This window comes from Protopterus annectens, chromosome 2.part1 (genome assembly GCF_019279795.1).
Source record: "Protopterus annectens isolate FY-2018-M chromosome 2.part1, PAN1.0, whole genome shotgun sequence".
NCBI classification, from domain to species: domain Eukaryota; kingdom Metazoa; phylum Chordata; order Ceratodontiformes; family Protopteridae; genus Protopterus; species Protopterus annectens.
This window is the reverse complement of record NC_056729.1, coordinates 1,533,762,277-1,533,781,455: the sequence shown is the minus strand read 5'-3', so window position 1 is coordinate 1,533,781,455 and position 19,179 is coordinate 1,533,762,277. Positions and strand designations below refer to the sequence as shown.

Genomic DNA, 19,179 nt, shown 5'->3' with positions numbered 1-19,179 from the left:
CCCCAGGGATAAATCTGTAAACCTAAAGACAGCTGGTTCACCCAGGCTAACACTGTGCTGAAAAGCAAATGAACTGTCTGTGCAATCCAGTATACGATCTGAAGAACTATTCAAAAGCGCTTATCGTTGGACAAGGGACTTAATTTTTATTATTTTTGTTCTTATTTTGTTTTATTTCATTCTTTTCATTAAATTCTAGATTTGAACAGAACTTTTATTACTGGATTGCACAGACAGTTTATTTGCTTTTCAGCACAGTGTTAGCCTGGGTGAACCAGCTGTCTTTTGGTTTGTGGATTATTTATTGGACAGTTCACCGCAGCAAAAGGGAATATCTCTTCATTTTTTTTTTTGCTACTAGGGATAAATCTGTGGTCTCCCATCCAATTATCTAGGTTCTATTTGAATAGGGTCAGTGAGGAGCTCTGTTTTACTTCAATAAGAAGTCTATTCCAGTAAAGCTGCAGGCTCTGGGAGACGTATCTTTCTGTCCAGATTGTTCTGTTAATGTCACAGGCTAGGTTGAGATCTCTAGAGCGAGTGACTTTTGTGCCATTTGACTTGTGGATGTGCAGCATGTCCATTAGGGCAGGGACTGAGATTGCCCTATAGGCCAGGCACAAGTCACCTCTCAGCAGCCTGTAAAAAACAGAGTAAAGTGACAGGGCTTTTAGCCTGTCCACATAGATCATAGTTTGGAGTCCCTGTATTTTATAAGGTCTCTCCAGCTGCTGCAGGTGTCTGGTGAGGTACATGCAAAAGGGACCATTCATTCATCTGAGATTGCTTTCTTTTTATGGAAAGTCGCCCCTGTACACATGGGACAATCTTACTGCCATTTTGTTGTGCAGTTACCTCAAGTCACAAAAAACACATTTAGCTTAAATAAAATATTTAGAAACAGGAGTTTTCCTGAATACGTCTTATTTTACTTGCTTCTCAGTTGCAAAATTATGTGAATATGAACACACACACAAAATTCTCATGCATGTTAACCACAAGCATAATAGTTGCCTCCCTTCATGCTGCTTAATACATACATAGTGAGAAGAATCTGGATAGGAGTGTAAGGTAAGTATGCCAGTCTGTCACTACACTCTATATATTTGTATAATCCTTTTACTTCTGATTCAAATCATTGAAAAGCATGAAATGTTGTGTTATAGCAATTGATATTAACATTTTAGTTTTCACTATTTCCTAGTTGTATATTGCTTCTTCTTTAACCACTGTTTAGCAAGCTATAACATTGTATACTTTCCCTTGCAGATCATTGATCCATTTGTGGAAGTGGAGATTATAGGACTGCCTGTTGATTGCTGTAAAGAGCAAACCCGTGTCGTTGATGACAATGGTACGTATGCCTTCTGGAAGTGACTGTCAAACACTATTGTGTTAGTTTTGGATGGCTATTAATTAAATGACACCTTCAAACTTTAAAAAGAAAGTTTTGAATACATTTCTACATGCTTTGGTTTTAGGTATTTATATTCCATTTATTTATGATTATGGAACTTCATTGTATAGACAGATTCAGAAATTTCGTAGAGGCGCATTCAGACTTCCCAAATATCTCTGTTTATAAATAAAATGAAATCCTTAAGCCTCTGAAATACATAGATAAAGCCAAAGTCTTACAATTATTCAGTGTAAGGTGAAGAAAAAAATCAGAAATCATCACTTGAATGAATATGAACCTTTTTTAGTATAAAACATTAAAATAAATTGATCTAATGTTGTCAATTTTCATTCTATCTTCAACTGATGGTTCGGATCCAGTCCTTCAGAGCTGATTTGGACATTGCTAAAGCTTATGGCAACCAAAAACTCTTGAGCTTCTCTCTTACCCACAATGCACCCAGCCCAATTAACTCAGATCATGTTTTCTGCTTTCAACGGAAGACGTGGTTTCCATTCACTCACAAGTGTTACTAAAAGTTAAGTAAACAAGTACCTTTTCCCTCACTTAAATATTCTTCTTTATTTAGTGATTAGTATTTCCCTTACTTTTACATTGTCATTATTACTTTTTCACTTTCAACAGTACTTAACATACTTCATAAATATTATTCATAGCATTTTCTTTCTGTCCTACATTAACTGTACAGTTTTTTCTATCATTGTTGGTAGTTATTTTCTTCTCCTGTTTCCTTAAAAAAAGTAAAAGTAGTAGTAGTTTCCTTTTTCTCTGTTAGTGTTGTAATTTACTTTGATGGAAAGCCTGCTGGCTTTAAGAAATGTTTTAAGTGTAGGCATAAACTCCTCGTATCAGATGCCCACACTTTGTGTGTATTGTTTAGGGCTGCTTCATTTGCAGGAAAACTGCTCTATTTGCTTTGGATTCAACCCTAGGGCTTTGAATGTAAAAATAAATTGATTTTCAAGGGATTGTTAGCCTCATCTTTTGGAGAGGCTATTTCTGGAGACAAGTCTCCCAAAACTAAAATTAAGAACAAACAAACCAAATCAAGGTCTCTGAAACCCTCCTCTTCATCTTCAGCTTCGGAGTCATCACACAAAAGATCAAAAACAAATACAATCTCATCCTTGGATCCAAAAAAAGCAAAAATTCTGTGATCTGACTTCTTCAGATCCAAAGAAACTAAAATTGAGTAATCTGACCTCCTTGGATAAGAAAAAACTAAAATTGGCTAATCCGACTTCTTTGGATCCATGAAAAAAATAATTTCAGACCTGGCTTTTGCTAGTCTTTCAAACTTAATTGTGTTGCCAAGGACCGTATATTTACCTTCGATGGATCCAGTACCCTCTAGGCTACTTTCCCCCTTTCTGAATAGACCTAATCCCCTTCTGTGTATTCTGCTTGTTCTTCTAGAAGTCTTACAGAAGAAGATGTGGAAAAAGTGGTGAGAAAAATTCAGTCAGTGCAGGGTCAGATGGGTGTCCCCTCTGCTCCTACACTTCTGGGTCAAGAGGTCCATTCCACTACTACACCCCCACTACAACGTCCTCCTCTGACTCCTTCAGTGGTCTCAGAGTCTATAGATCCTAGCTGCCCAGATCCATCTTGCATGGATCCAAGGATGGCTCTATCCTTGGATCCTAAGCTTATTCTGAGCACTCCAATCCCATCAGATCCGGAGAGCTGTCGGAGTGAAGCTTCCCTGCCAACTCCTCAAAGAACCTTGTCTAGGAATCAATGAGGTGGATGAAAGATGTGGTTCTGTTGAGGTAGAGAAAACCCTCTTCACAACCTTGAAAGTAGATCACTCCAGAGAAAGGGAAGACCTCGGATCTGAGAAGGCAAGCTTCTGGGCCATGGCCATCCTTGCTCTGAAGACAAAATCCCCAAGGTGGTATCCGAAGTTGAGCTATCCAACACCGTTGGATCCTATATCGTCTACCCTAACATCTCAGCATCCAGAGTTTCACCCAATCTTTCCATAAAGACAGTCAGTGCCAAGACCCCAGTCTTCCCCACAGGGAATCCTGACTTTTTTTTTTAACATCTTTTCAGATCACCCCATGGAGAAGGTCCCTAAGAAAATGATGTGCAAGAGGAAGCATCTAGAATCACCACAGGAGTCCATCTCAGAAGATACGGATTTTGATAAAGGTGAAGGGTCCCCACGGTCACCTCCTGAAGATGTCTCATTTGGAGACATCCTTGAAATCCTTAAACAGAGAGGTGGCTGGATGTCCAGCAACCCTTCATCTGAGGAGTCCATATTCCTGGAGGCCTTCTGTACTGGCCCATCTATCTCCTGGGTGACTCCACCCGCCTATGAACTCATTCAGTTGATCTCTTGGTGGCAGTGGAAGGAGCCTGACAACATTGAACCTATACCCTGGAGACCAGATAAGATTATGGCACAACCCATGGGCAAGCAGTTTTGAGGAAAAAGAGGCCAATTGATGCCAAGGTCATAGTGGCAGCCACCAAAAAGGATCTTGCAGAGGAGAGTTCCACTGTCCATCCCTCCAGCTGGGAATCATGAGCGATGGACAGATCTGGTAAGCATGTCTATGTTTCAGCGATCTTCACTTTAAGTTCTCTGAATTATTTGTCATACTTTACAAGATTTCAGAGGGATCTGATTAAGGAGTTGTTGAATACCCTCTGAGGAGCTGTTTCTGAAGAAGTTCAGTCAACTGTGACTTCTCAGTTGGCTGCCCTGCTTTCCATTTCCAAGTTCCTCCATGATGTTGATTTTGGGTTTAACAGAAGGAACTTCAAGTGCAGTGGGTTCAGGCATTTCCATTGGGAGGCATGCCTGGATGCACTTTTGTGATTTTGCAGAACCCTTCAAGTCCTCATTCATCAATGCTCCCTTTGACGGCATGTCTTTGTTTGGCCCCAAGTTGAAGGACACACTATCCAGGTGTGAAAAAGATAGAAAGACCCTGTCTACAATGGGCATATGTTTTTTGACCCTGTAAAAAGAACCTTGTCTAGGAATCAATGAGGTGGATGAAAAATGTGGTTCAAGAATTCTCAGGGTCCTTTCCAAGACACAAGTGGAGGAGGTTTCCCCAGAGGCAGATGAGGGAACTCTAATGGACAGCAATGCCCCCACAGCAGAGGTGGCCCACAAAACCAGGGGTCCATATAATCTTTGACAGTGCTCCTGAAAGGAGGCCTGATTGTCCACCTCTGGAGGCAGTCCACATTTATCCCTGCATCAAAGAGCCTGGCTAGACTTAATAAAAGATACTTAGGTGCAGAGAATTATTTCCAGAGGCTATATAATTCCCTTTTCCCTTCTTCCTCCAAACTCAAGAAAACTCCATGATGTTCCACCTAGTCCAGAGGGAACAAGCAGCAATTCAAATTCAAGCGCTGCTAGAAAAAAAGAGCAATCCAGTACGTCCCACCAGACCCAGATAGAATCTGGAACTTACTCAAATGTCTTTTTAGTGACAAAGAAAACAGGGGACTGGAAACCAATTACGAGTCTTAGTATCTTAAGTCAGTTTGATGAACCAAGTTTCAGATGGTTACGGTTCAGTCCATTCTCCCATTCCTAGGCAAGGATGACTGAATGTGATCAATGGACCTTTAGGATACACATACTATCATATAAAGATGAATAAATGATCCAGAATGTATTTATGTTTCTGGCTGGGAGCCACTCACTACCAATTCAGAGTTTTCCCTTTGGTCTCACCACAGCCACAAGGGTGTTTACCAGATACATGGCAGTAGTAGCAGCTCACGTGAATTCAAGGATTCCGAGTGTTTCCATATCTAGATGACTGGCTCATTTGTGCTCTGACCAGGCATCAGTTGATAAGGGCAAGAGACCAGGTTCTCCAGACATGCTCTCTTCTGGGGATAACCATAAAATATGAAAATTCCAAACTAAAACCAACTCAGACTCTAGAATTCATAGGAGCAGTCCTCAACACAAAGTCAACCACAGTTTCACTACTGCCCTCAAGACTTCAGACCATAAGATTCCAGGTTAGAAAAATAATCTGCAGTACCAAGGTTTCAGCCTGCCTGGTCCTTCAAACTCTAGAATCAATGGCAGTGGTGATAACACTAGTACCTTTAGCCAGATTTTGCATGAGAATTCTTCAGTGGATGCTAACCACACAATGGTCAATACTTTACCAACCCATGTCTTGTCAGATACGAATTGCTCAGACATGCAAGAGAGATCTCAGGTAGTGGATTCAGTCAGATAAGGTTCTACATGGCTCTCCATTTATTCCCCTCAGCCCAAGGCTATATTGACCATGGACGCTTCCCAGGTAGGTTGGGGAGACGTTTCCTGGGGGAAAACAGTCCAAGGCACTTGGTCTCCTGAAGATACCAACTTGCATATCAATGTCCTAGAGATGAGAGCACTGCTTTTAGTTTTGCAGGCCTTCTAGGGTACTTTCTCCTTCTGGACTTTTGCAATAAAAACAGACAATATGTCAGTAGTTTGATAAATCAACAAACAAGGAGGGACTAAATCCTAGCCCTTGGGTTGAGAAGCTCTCAGACCATGGCAATGGGTGATCTCATGTAACTGCTTTCTCATAGCAATGCACATTCCAAGGGAATGTAATATGATAGCAGATAAACTTAGCAGGTGCATTCTTTTATCCCATAAATGGTCCATCAACAAGAATGTGATGGAAATGATTTTCCATCAGTAAGGCCAACCTTGCTGCAATCTTTTAGCCGCTGCCCTAAAAGATATATGCAGCAGATACTTTGCCCTAATCACCCCTCAGGGGGAATCACTGAGGGATGCTCTACTTCATGATTGGTTCCTGGTCTACTCTACGCTTTTCCATCCATACCGCTAATTCCAAAATTCCTTCAGAAAGTTGCCATGTTAAAGAGCAAAGTCATCCTCATTACACCTTAACTGGCCTCAACAAATTTGGTTCCCCTTCCTTTGGCCTCACTTGCTTCACCAACCTTCATTTCTAGATCTGACTCCAGACTTCCTATCTCACCCAAAAAGCATGCTTCATCCAAACGTGACAAAACCTCAGGGTGACTGTCTGGCTTCTCCATTTCATTAATAGCCAGACAACCTATGCTTTCTTCACCTGTTTGTCAAATACTTTTATCATCCCATAAGCCTTCTACCAGAAAGTTCTAGTCCAGCAAATGGAAGAGGTTTGTTCACTGGACTCATCTAAATAATGCTGAACTGTTTTCAGCCCTCATAAATAGAATTCTTGAATTTTTGTCCTATCTTTTTAAAGATGGAGCTAGTTCATCAACCATTAAAGTTCAGTTAGCAGCCGTATCAAATTTTCACATTGGTTCTGATGGTTCCTCTGTCACCTATTGTAAATTAAGCAAAGCCCTCTTGAAAGGCATTCTTCTTCTAAGACTCCTCTATGGGACCATAATCTGGTACTGCAGGTTCTTACTAAATCCCCCTTTGAACCTGCAGCTACATGTAACCTTAAATACCTTTCTTGGAAGACAATCTTTCTGGTAGCTGTTACCTCTGCCAGATGAATTTCTCAGATTCAAGCCTTGTCCTCTAAATGACCATACTTGATTTTTCACAGTATAGAGTTACACTATGGACTAATGCTTCCTTTCTTCCTAAGGTGGAATCAGAATCTATTATTGCTCAATCCATTGATTTTCCAGTATTCTTTACTAAATTTACTAACAAGGGTGAATACGTATTACATTTATTAGATATCTACAGACAATTACATTTCTACCTTATTGGGCTTGCTGTGTGCTGGTTTAATTTTTGGGTTTTTACATTTCTACCTACACAGAACAAAAGACATCAGAAAATGTGACCAATTTGTTTCATTCGTGGAAGAAAATGGGAAAACCAGTTGTCAAAGTCACTTTATCTAGCTGGCTAACTGACTGTATTTTATTTGTTTTATAACAAGTTGGGCATTATTCTACCAAAACCATTATGAGCATATTCAACTAGATCCATGGCTTCTTTCTGAGTATTTCAGTCCATAATGTCCATGGATAATATAAGAGTAGCAGTAATTTGGGCTACTCCCCATACCTTTTTTACTTATTACAAATTTGATCTGATCTCCAGAGATAGAGCATCATTTGGCTCAATGGTGCTCAGGAATATCCTTTCTTGAGTCCACCCTGGATTTTAGTTAGCTGGGGACTCTGTCCAATCATTTGAGGATAGAATGAAAATTGACAACATCAGATAAAGCAGTTATGTATGCATCATAACGTTCTATCTGTGTTGTCCATTTTCATTCTTCCTCAACTCCCCTCCCACCGACCCCCGTCCTTGAAAACTTCTGGAAGAATGAGTGGTTACATGAAATTTCTGTCCTTTATATTAAGCTCCAGATATAGCCTTCTTCATTTCTGAATATGAATATTCGTTTCTACTAAAGTCAGCAAACAAGATCTGAGGTAATTGGGGTTGGTGCATTGTGGGTAAGGGAGAACCTTGAGAGTTTTTGGATGCCACACGCTTTAGCAACGGCCAAGTCAGATCTGAACCATCAGTTGAGGAAGAATGAAAATGGACAACATAGATGGAATATTATGGTGAGTAAATAACTTCTTTTCAGCCTGTCTTAACACTGAAGACTTCATGTGATCCTTTGGCATGCTGGCTTAAGCTGCTTAGTGGTTTAGAATAGCTGCTTCTCTTTCAAGACACCAACTGTCTGCAGCAACCTGATGTTGCAGTTGTGACAGGAGGGATGGCTTTACATGAGATCATCTGCAGACAAAATGAATAATTAACTGTGAATGGCAGTATATTTAGTGTAGCTGCACAAGACAACAAAAGCAGCAGATTATATGTATTGTCTTTGCAAAATGTACGCAAAACAGAAATAGTGTGAAATTCTTGGCTAGACTTATAAGGGCCTCCTGGCCAATAGCCTAGTATCACCATATGAAACTATAAATTAAGGGAGTACAGTATGAAGCCACAGGTCTGCAGCATCTGGTGTATCAACATTGCAAGATGCATTGTTTGTATTATGAGTACTGCCATTTTGGTGTACTGGGCATAAACATCTTTTAGTGACTCTTAAGTTGCTTGTGTTCTACAACCCTAGTTTTATGAATCAATACCCAGCTCATTGCCTTCCATTTCTTCACAGCTGTCTCTTCAAGTTATCCATAAGGGTCTGAAATAGGTCATGACCTCTGAATCTTGCTTCGCTTCTAGAATTCATCTGCCAGTAAACCTCAGTCCCTCTCCAAAGTCTTGGAATTACCTGGGGCATTGGGGCATGTTGCTGAAAAAGTAACTCTGATGTCACAGCAGTGTATGAATATCTCAGGCAATCAAAGAACATGATTCAAGGGGCTGCTCAGATGGCACTATTCTGTTTCGTCATTTGATTTCATTTATTTATTTATCTTCCTAAAAAAATAGGCACTGAGAAATTCACAGAACTAAATAAAACAAACTAATTTTAAAAAATCCAGTGCCGTGTTTCAGTTAACTTAAACTTTCTCAGACTCTGATATACTGATTCAAATAGTCATTCAAAGGCTTAGAAGTTGACAATATAATAATACAGTGACCAATGAAAGTATACTATCTAATTATTGTTAAAATGAGTAATGATGTGAAATCAAAAACAATACAAAATAAAAGTAAAATGCTTTAAATAAAATGTGTTCCAATAAATACAATAAAATGAAATGAAATGAGACAACCAGGTAACACCCCTGGTAGACTAAATTGAGAATCATTGTTTTTATTTTCCTATTTTTAAACCACTTAACATGTATATGGTTTGTCATTCAAAACTGAGGGAACTGAATAATTCAACTCTGTCTACCAACTACATTCTTTAAAATCAAGTAAAGTTTCCTAATATCTCCACATAGGTCATTAAAATGTAGTACATAAAAAAATGAAGTTAGTGAGTGATGGAATAAAGTATTGCTGAGATTCTTTTGCCTAATAAGCTTACACTTTGTTCTAACCATGTAAAAAAAGAAAACACACACACACACACACACACACACACACACACACACACACACACACACACACACACACAGTGAAGTCTGCTGCTGGGTTATGAGAGATGTAATTAAAACACTGATTTTCAGCCTGATTTTTTTTCAGTATTTGCACAGTAAAAGGAATGAGAATTGGCGACCATTATTATAAGAAATGGCCTCAATTATCCATACATTATTCGAAATGCATGAGTTGTGTTTAAACATATTCTTCATGTTAAACATTTTCCTGTTCGTAAAACTGTGTATCAGTCACTGTATTTTAAATCTCAGACTGGCCCATTAGTATTCATCAATTATTTGTGACAATCTCTGTGACAACCAGAGTATCCAAAGCACATTAAAACCATGCCAGATTTCTTATTGTTCAAAGTAACACCATTAAGCACAGTGTCAAGTGTGTCTTGTAAACTAATGGGTCTGTATTTGTTTCTCCTTTCACTGTGGCATTTCTTGATTCAAGCATAGTAGTTAAAGAGTTAACTTCCTATTTAAAAAAGACATCTTCAGACACAGTCAGCAAACTTGTTCTGACCATCTGACCCCTTAGTAATATTCTGTTTCAGGATTCCAGGATGCGGGCCATGGAAATGCAAGTATATATTACTTGTAACCTTTTCTTGTCAGTCAATGTAAAAAAAAATTCACTTTCTAGTTTCTTTTTTCCTTAAGGACATCATCAAGAAACACAGCACAGTTTGGTATTAAATGAATGAAAATTTAAAATAAGTTGTAATGTGTTTTTGAAACATTCCTAATATATCTTGTACGCAAATAAAAAAGACAATATTAGTAGCAAGAAAGACACTTTTCAGAAAAAAATGAATGCATTGTTTAAAAAAGATGCAAGTTCTTCCATTCTTCCAGAACATTTGCAAAAATAGAGGACATATCAGTTCTCAGTGGCATACTTTGGATTTGTTGAAAATCTTTTATTTTCCGAAAATTGAAGTAGTTGTGTCATAAAACCAAACTCAGATATTCACAAATGAAATTGGTTCCTTACCAGAAAACACCATCAATGCTTGTATTCGTTATACAAGAATAAACCCAAATCAGAGTCACAGTGTATATCAGCCGTAACTAAAACATTGTTTGCTGTGACAGTCACCCTTCCCATTTCCTAATATAGTCACATGAAGGTAAACAAAATGATTTTATAACAACTTGTTTGAGTTTGCAGTAAGTCCACAATGCAAACAACTATGTCTTAAATCCAGAAGCTAAAACTGGAAGGCATAAATTGAGATCAGTTGCAACACTGTACAATTTTAGAATCTCAAAAGTGACACCTAAATGTAGAAAGTTCACTTCCAGTATGTCAGAAATGTCTGTGGTAATAATAGCCTTACTCACAATGTAAAACTTAATAAAAGTTATCAGTCTCATTGCAGCCTAACTCCCATGATAACTTCTGTGTAACAACTGCTGTCACATAACAAAATCAACATTTTAATACAATTACTCCTCCAGCCCCCCTCCCACACTTATCAGTATAATATAAATGTTACTGTCATTTCATAAATCAAACAGGGCTAACCTCAAATCAGGGAATAGGTTATAAAATTGTTTCATACACTGATCAAACCAGTACAAATCTCTGGCACACAAGTCCTTTCAAAATGTTCTATAGCAGTGAAGAAAGATTTTAAGTACTTCATTCATTTAAACTTCTCTTTTGTAATCTGATAGATAAACCACCCATTGCCCTCAACTTTCTATCCTCAAAATAAAGAATACTGCCTTAAACTTTGTGGAATAAATGGGCAAAATGTGGAACATATTCTAAGAGCTTAATAATAATTTCAACTAGGAAGCTCACAGGATGTTTAAAATGTGTAACTTTACACTTGTGAAACATTATTTTGATGAATTAATAGAATTCACTGTTATTTAACAGTGATATTAATTAGGAAACATAACATGAATGCATGGCAGACCCTTTCAGTGTGTAACTGTAAAGAACAAGACCATTTTTTCCCAATTATTAGGCAGCACTTGAGAAGTAATGGACTCTCCTTGTGAATGCAAAACCACCAAGCTTAATTTCCTGGTATGTAATTTCAAGGAAGGAAGGAAAGAAGGGTGTCTGTTAACAGTCCCTCTCCTGTTTGGAATAGATGCAAAACTTTTCTTTAAAGCTTCAGTATTCAGATTGTTTAATATATAAGAAGACAAATCCTATGGTGTACTAACTTGTATTATGAAACTGGTTGGTTCCTGCACATTGCTATAACATAAAAGACTATTGAATGTTACTTCTAGTCATGATAATTCCTGCAGTGATGATTGCTAGGTAACTGATAATGCCACTGTCACTCCAGTTGTTTTCTCAGTTCTGAACCCAACCTCCTAAATGTTGATAACCTCTTGACTGGCGTTACTGCTCTAACGTCTCCTGGCTATGGTACTTCATACCACACACTTGCGCACACACTCACACCTAGGGCCAATTTAGAGCATCCAGTTCACCTGCTGCATGTCTTTGGAATGTGGTAGGAAACCAGAACACCCAGAAGAAACCCACATGAAAACAGGGAGGACATGTAGACTCGCACAGAAGGCACCCCAGCTGAGGATCAGACCAGAGAACATCTTGCTGAGAGACAGCAATGCTAACTGCTGCACCATTGTGCTGCCCACTCTATCTTGCAATAGAAATGCAAGAGCAAGGGGCCTAAATTTGTACTGTACCATAAATTGGACTAGTTGGGATGATGGCTGTCTCTCCCAAAGAATTTCCTGTGTTTCAAACAGACTATCACTTTCTGTAAAGCATAGCATCTCACTCGGTATCTACACATCTTACTTATACAAATAGATGGAAAATCAGATATTTACTCCAGGCTTAACCCACCCATCCATAACTGACCGGAGAGGAGGAGGAACTAATTTGGTTTAGCAGGTGGACTGCAATGGCTAGACTTCAAAAGGTTTAACTTGTGTTTTAAATAGCATCAGTATATGAACCTGTGACCTATGAACAGAAGTAAATTAGTCTGACATCTGCATCTGTCCTCCATAAGTTGAAAGAAGTTGACAGAGGCTCATCACAGGTCTTATGTCACTTCAGCTAAGTCATTATATGTCTAGTCATATGTTTTCTGTGTTTATTCTGGGGTTCCTGATTTTTATTTCATTGTTCTTAGATTACTTACAGCATATCCTTTTGAGGCTGTTTCGGGGGATAGGATGGGGGGGGGGTAAACATTACCCCACAGTTAAATGTGAATTAACAATATACTATGTGGTTTAGTAGTTAATACTGCTTAAGGTTTGTTACTTGGAGCTTGGTTTTTTTGATCAGAGCAAAACATCCTGATTGAACAACATTATTTTTTTGTAATACCAAAGCCTTTGGGCACATTTAATGTGCAAGGAGTGGCATTTGGTGTATGAGGTCCCCACCACAAGTCATCATGTGTAACATTAGGCAATGTATTTCAGTAAATTACAAGTAAGGATAGGAATCTATCACATCACTTATAGGGCAAGGTGTTAAAATGAAGATATGTATATGTTTAATTTGCTCAAACAACAGCATTCACATCCATTACTTTTTATTTTTGTCCCAGTCACTTTTTGTCTCTCTCAGTATCACGTGTACTTTGGTTATTGTGTTCTACATTCCGTACCTCTTTTATATAACAAACTGTTAGAACAGATTGAGGCTACTATTCATATCATACATGTTTCATGTAGCACTAGCCTGACATCAAATGAAGGAAATGCATCCCTCTGTCTTTCTCTCTCTCTCTCTCTCTATATATATGTATATGTATATCTACATCTACATCTATCTCTTTATCTATATATATCTATAGCTATTTATATTGGTTTGAGGGTTGGGATAATGGTTAAGGTCTTAAAATCACAGACAAGCGACACAAGGGAAATTGGCTAGGCTTAAAATAGTCCACAAAGGCAGCTAGCCTAGCACTACCCTATCAACCTAAAGATATATATATATATAGTATATATATATATATATATATATGTGTGTGTGTGTGTGTGTGTATACAGAGACGCACACAAATACATATACAGTTTATATATATATATATATATATATATATATATATATATATATATATATATATATATATAAACACATATACAGACACACACACACACACACACACACACACATATATATATATATATATATATGGATTCACTTCAATTCACTGAACTTTCAATTCACTGACTTTCATTTCACTGACACCATTTCACTGAAATTCATTTCACTGAAACTTCATTTCACTGAAAGTTCATTTCACTGACAAGTATTATTACAAAGTAAATGGAATATGCCCCCTTCCCCACTGTAGTGCGACCCTGGAGTTAGAATATATAGTTAGAGGGGTGTGGGGGGCGCAGCCCCCCACTTACTTTTCTTGTACTAAGCAATATTATATCAAAACGTAAGAATATCATATGAAATGAAGTGGGGGGCTGCACCCCCCCCACCCCCCCATGTGGGGGGCTCTGCCCCCCATACCCCCTAATTATATATTCTAACTCCAGGGTCGCACTACAGTGGGGAAGGGGGCATATTCCATTTTATTGCTAATTATAGTTGTCAGTGAAATGAACTTTCAGTGAAATGAAGTTTCAGTGAAATGGTGTCAGTGAAATGAAAGTCAGTGAATTGAAAGTTCAGTGAATTGAAGTGAACCCATATATATATATATATATATATATATTTATACTTTTAAATGGGCAAGGTACAAATACATTTCTCTTTTTTTTTCTCTGTTTGTCCAGTAGATGGCACTGGTTAATTATTAATATATGAATTCACAATGATATGCTTATGTGGTTTTTGCTAGTGCAGTGTTAAATGAAGTTTCCAATACATTTTAAAGAACCACATTTAGTTGCTGTTAGCAAAAATAAGGCAAATGTTGAATTTTAAAGTGTTGCCTTCTCTAAATGTTTAAAATGTATAATCATTATTCCACTGGCATAACCATTGAGTTACTTTTAAATGTGTCTATGAGCAAGGTACAAAAACATTTTTCTCTTTTTTTCCCCTGTTTGTCCAGTAGATGGCACTGGTTAATTAATAATATGTTAGTTCACAATGATATGCTTGTATGGCTTTTGCCAGTGCAGTGTTAAACGAAGTTTCCAATACATTTTAAAGAACCACAGTTAGTTGCTGTTAGCAAGAATAATGCAAATATTGTTGAATTTTCAAGTGCTGCCTTCTTTAAATGTTCATATATTGTACTTGTTTTTTGAAAATATTATTTTGTAAACTCTTTAATAACTCTTGAAATGTTAAGAATTATAATATGTTGCTGTTACTACAAAACTTTTTATAAAAGATACTTTTCTCTTTCTATCTGTATAATATCTAAGGGTACAGTTAACATAATATTTTAAGAAGTCTGAAAATGAATATGCAGTACATAAATAACAAAAGGAGCAGGATGGGCACAGTCTGTTAGCTGATGACTGTTCGCGTTTGGGACAGTATGGGTATTATTGACATCCCACTGATAAATATTTACTCCCTGTTGCTAAAAATAATAGTCTCATTTAGTTTCTTAACTCATGCACATTTACTAATACAGAGGGATGGGTGGTTCGGCACCTATAGTTTAGGAGTATAGAAGTCACAACATTTATTCATAGGTTCATAGGTTCATAGGTTAGTACTAAGTTAACTGCCCTTGTGAGTCATTTTAAGCCTAGCCAATTATCCCATGTTAGACTCAAACCCTGCACCTTGTGCTTGCAAGGCAAACACTTAACCACTAGGCCACCCTCCCAACCAAATACACTAACAAAGTTTATAACTGTATTTTTGAGTATCAACTAATGAGAAACTTCAACAATATTAATAAAAATGATAACCATAGACTCTTGGAATGTTAAAGGGATGGTAGATAAAAAGAAAAGAAATGTAATCATGCACCTCACACACCATACTAAGGCTGATATAACTTTCTTGCAAGAAACTCACTTAGATGACCAACTTTGGGTTAGTGAAAGGAAAATAAAATGGGTTAAAACAATAGTTGCTGCAAATTACAGTTCTTTGTCCAGGGGAGTGGCCATTATAGTAAATAAATCTTTCCAAGGAGAGGTTACTTCCTATGAAGCTGACTCAAAGGGAAGATGGGTATTATTTACTACTGAATATCATACTTTGAACAAACCATTACTCTTTCTTAATATATATAGCCCCTGCTCAAATCAACAGCTCTTCATTTATGAAATCTTTAATATATTAGTCAAATACCCAAATCATCTGTTTATTGTAGGTGGGGACTGGAATGCTTTACTAAATATAGATAAGGATAGATTGCATAATAAAAACAGGCAGTCACAATCTACCACTACAGCACTTGAAGAATTACAAAATACATTTGAACTAGATGACTCTTATGTTCAATTTCAATATGATAAAACAATATCAAGATTCACTTTCTTTTCAGCCACTCATAAAACTTGGTCCAGGATAGATGCTTTTCTAATTTCCCTTGCTTTCCTTTCTAACAAATGAAATTATGCTGTATCACCTAGAACTCTTTCAGATCATTCCAAAATTAGACTTTTAATAAACTTTCAAGCCCATAAACAAAATATTTCCTATCTCAATACCTGGACGTTAAATCCTAAAATTATACAAAACCAAGAAACAACACAAGAAATTCAGAATGTAAATGATCTTATATCTACTCAACTTCCATATGACATACAATCTTATCACCATCTACAGACAGATTTGAGGATTTTATGCATAATATACACTTTCCACAAATTACAGAAAGATCAAAGGAAACTTTAAAAAACACTTTAACAAAAAAAGAGATAAAAGCTGCAATAAACAAAAAAAATTTAGTCTATTATTTTCTAACAACAAATGGGCTTTATGACAAACAGACAAACAAGTGGCAACACCCTTCTCTTAGATACCATTATAAGACTACTTAATAGTGATAAATGCCCCAGATATGCCCTTACAGTAGATGTAACCAAAGCTTTTGATAGAGTAAACTTACGCTTTCTCTTTAATATACTGTCTTTATATGTTTTTTCTCAAGAATTCATTAAAATGATCCTGGTTCTGTATCAGAAACAAACTTATAACTAACCCTATTCTCTTATCCAATGGTACAAGACAAGGATGTCCTCTTTTGCCTATTTAATCTTTATTTAGAACCCCTCCTTCTGTTTATTTCACAAAAAAAATCTTTCATCATATTCCCAGAATTCACAATACAAATCTTATATACTCGGCCTTTGCCGATGAGTTAAATATATACTTCCAACTCCCCACCACTGACCTCCCAAAAATACTTAAAGCTATTGATGAGTTCTCGGTAGTTTCAAACTATAACTTAAATTTAAACAAGTCACACATATTTCCCTTCAATCCTATAGGTCATAAAGAATTGTACCTTCCCATGAGTGAGATCAAAATAAATTATCAGATAAAATATCTAGGAATACTATTTACTTCGGACTTCAAAGATATTATAAACAATAACCTACTAAGTACTTGGACTAGTATTCAAAACGATATTGATAGATGGAAGAACATCAATATGTCTCTAGTTTCAAAAGCTAGTGTTGTCAAGATGAATTTTCTACCAAGAATACTCTTTCAATTAAATGCTACTTTTTCAAATATTCCCCAAAACTTCTTCCTTGCCATGGAAAAAGCTATATCAAGATTCTTATGGTATCCCAAATCTACCAGAATTAAGTATGGAAAACCTGTACTTGTTAAAGATAAGGGGGGATTGGGGTTGCCTGATTTTAAGCTTTACTATAGTATAATTACTGTCTACAGACTAATACAAATAATAAACTATGATTCATATATAAATACTTGGACGCCCCAGTGGACCAAAATCTGGTATGAACAGTTGAAATCCCTTGGCTGTAATATCAAATCCCTACCATTCTTGAATTTAAACCAGGCTAGTATATATACGAAGAATCTACACCCACTAATTAAAAACATGATTCTTACAACACAGAAACTATTTAAATCATTGCAATTAGCTGACGCTTTTGCCCTTATACAACCGTTACACCTAAATCCTAATCTACTAATAAATAATAAACCCGTAAATCTAACAAACTACCCCTTGATAAAAGACTACACAATATGGGATATATACCAGTGGAAAAGACTCTAACATGGGGCAAATGAGACTTGAACTCAAACTTCCTAAGAAATATAGTATTCAAACCTCCCAACTGTCCCGAATTACTCAGTTTTTACCGAGTTTTGGGGTCCAAATAATGGGGTGCCACGATTCCCGAGTGGCACCCCTTCATTTCTGATTTTTTTTTCCTTGTTGCGCTTTATTTTTTTTATTTTTCGCGCTGTGTGAGCTGATGTCATCGCATGCGTGATGACGTCAGCTCTGTCAGGGCTTACCAGCCTGTCAGAATTGAGCTTGCGCTGGTTCAAATACTTTGCAATTGCGGGCGAGAACGGCAAGGATTTATTTAGGAGGCTTGCTGTGGATTTATCGCTCCTGGCTGGTTATTTAGCTGTGTGGATTTATTATAGCTTCTGGGTTATGGCTTGCTGCTGTGGATTTATTGCTCCTGGCTGGTTCTGTATGGTGAGAATGGAAAGGATTTATTATCGCTGCTGGCTTTATTTAATCGAAACGGAGAAGGAGAAGTAAGTATTTTATTAGGTTTGGAAAGGGTGTGGATGCAACTGAGTGCATTTTACATAAAGGAGTTATAGAGGTAGCTGATAATGAGAGAGAACCAGGGTTTGTATGAATATCTCTAGATTTTGTGACATTTTTAGTTAGAAGGTACACAAGAGGGGACTGGGATGTGTTAAAGTTTAGGTAAGATTTTTGCTTATACAGATGGATTTTGGTATTTGGTATATTATTTTGGACAGGCTGTTAGTGGTAGTTTGTATCTTAATATTGAACAGGTTGTTAGTGGCTATATTAAATGGGTTTGGGGCAATTGTTATATTACAGATCTGTTTATTTATAAGATTTGATTTGCTGATTGCAAGAGAGTACTTGAAGGCTTGGATAGGTTTATGACAGCAAATAAGGTGAAATAGGAGAAAAAGTATGGATGTGTTTAGATAGAGAAGAAGCATGATAAAAAGAGAGACGGGGTGTGTGTGTGTGAAAATGCCCCATTGTAGGGTCAAACCCTGTACCTTGGGTACAGGACAAAAAGAGCCTAAAGTCCCTAGCCACCACCAATTGTAAACGTTCATCATAAAAATTTGTGGTTTTCAGGATCACTGCAGGATTGAATTCATTAAGTAATGACAGGCATTTGAATTTCAGACTTCATATTCTTCAGAAAATAAATGGCAACACAAAACCTTTTATTCCAGCAATGTTCTAATTCTTTCTTTTTTTTCTTATAAGATCAGTATTTGAAATTTGTCACTATTTTGGGGCTGTATTCCCCCATTATTGGCTTTGTCCAGTTTTTTTTGTGCAAAGAGGTTGAGATTTATGGTGAGAAGTGAGAAGTGAATTCACTAAAAGATAGCCATTTAAGTTTCGGTCTTCCTATTTTTCAGGAAACTGCTAATTTGGCATAGTGGTATGTTGCTCTGATTGTAGTGTACAGGGGTCCTGGGTTTGAGATGTGCCAGTGAAATGCATGGTGGTAACACAGCATTTTATTCTAGCAACTTTCCAAATTTATACAAGCAATGTTTAAAATGTGTCCCTGGTTTTTGGCTTTTTGTACGCCCCCCTTCCCCCATAAAAAAAAAAACTGAAATTGAAAATAAGTGC

At 37.1% G+C, this 19,179-nt stretch overlaps 1 protein-coding gene across 3 annotated transcripts in view; it reads left to right on the top strand.

The window, feature by feature from the left end:
* The window catches only part of PLCH2 (phospholipase C eta 2), a 1,923,638-nt gene that overhangs the window by 1,680,845 nt on the left and 223,614 nt on the right, over nucleotides 1–19,179 (top strand). For all 3 annotated transcript variants that reach the window (XM_044062990.1, XM_044062992.1, XM_044062991.1), the window contains exon 19: nucleotides 1,270–1,354. In XM_044062990.1, coding sequence (XP_043918925.1) covers nucleotides 1,270–1,354 — 85 coding nt within the window. The remainder of the gene's footprint in view (nucleotides 1–1,269; nucleotides 1,355–19,179) is intronic.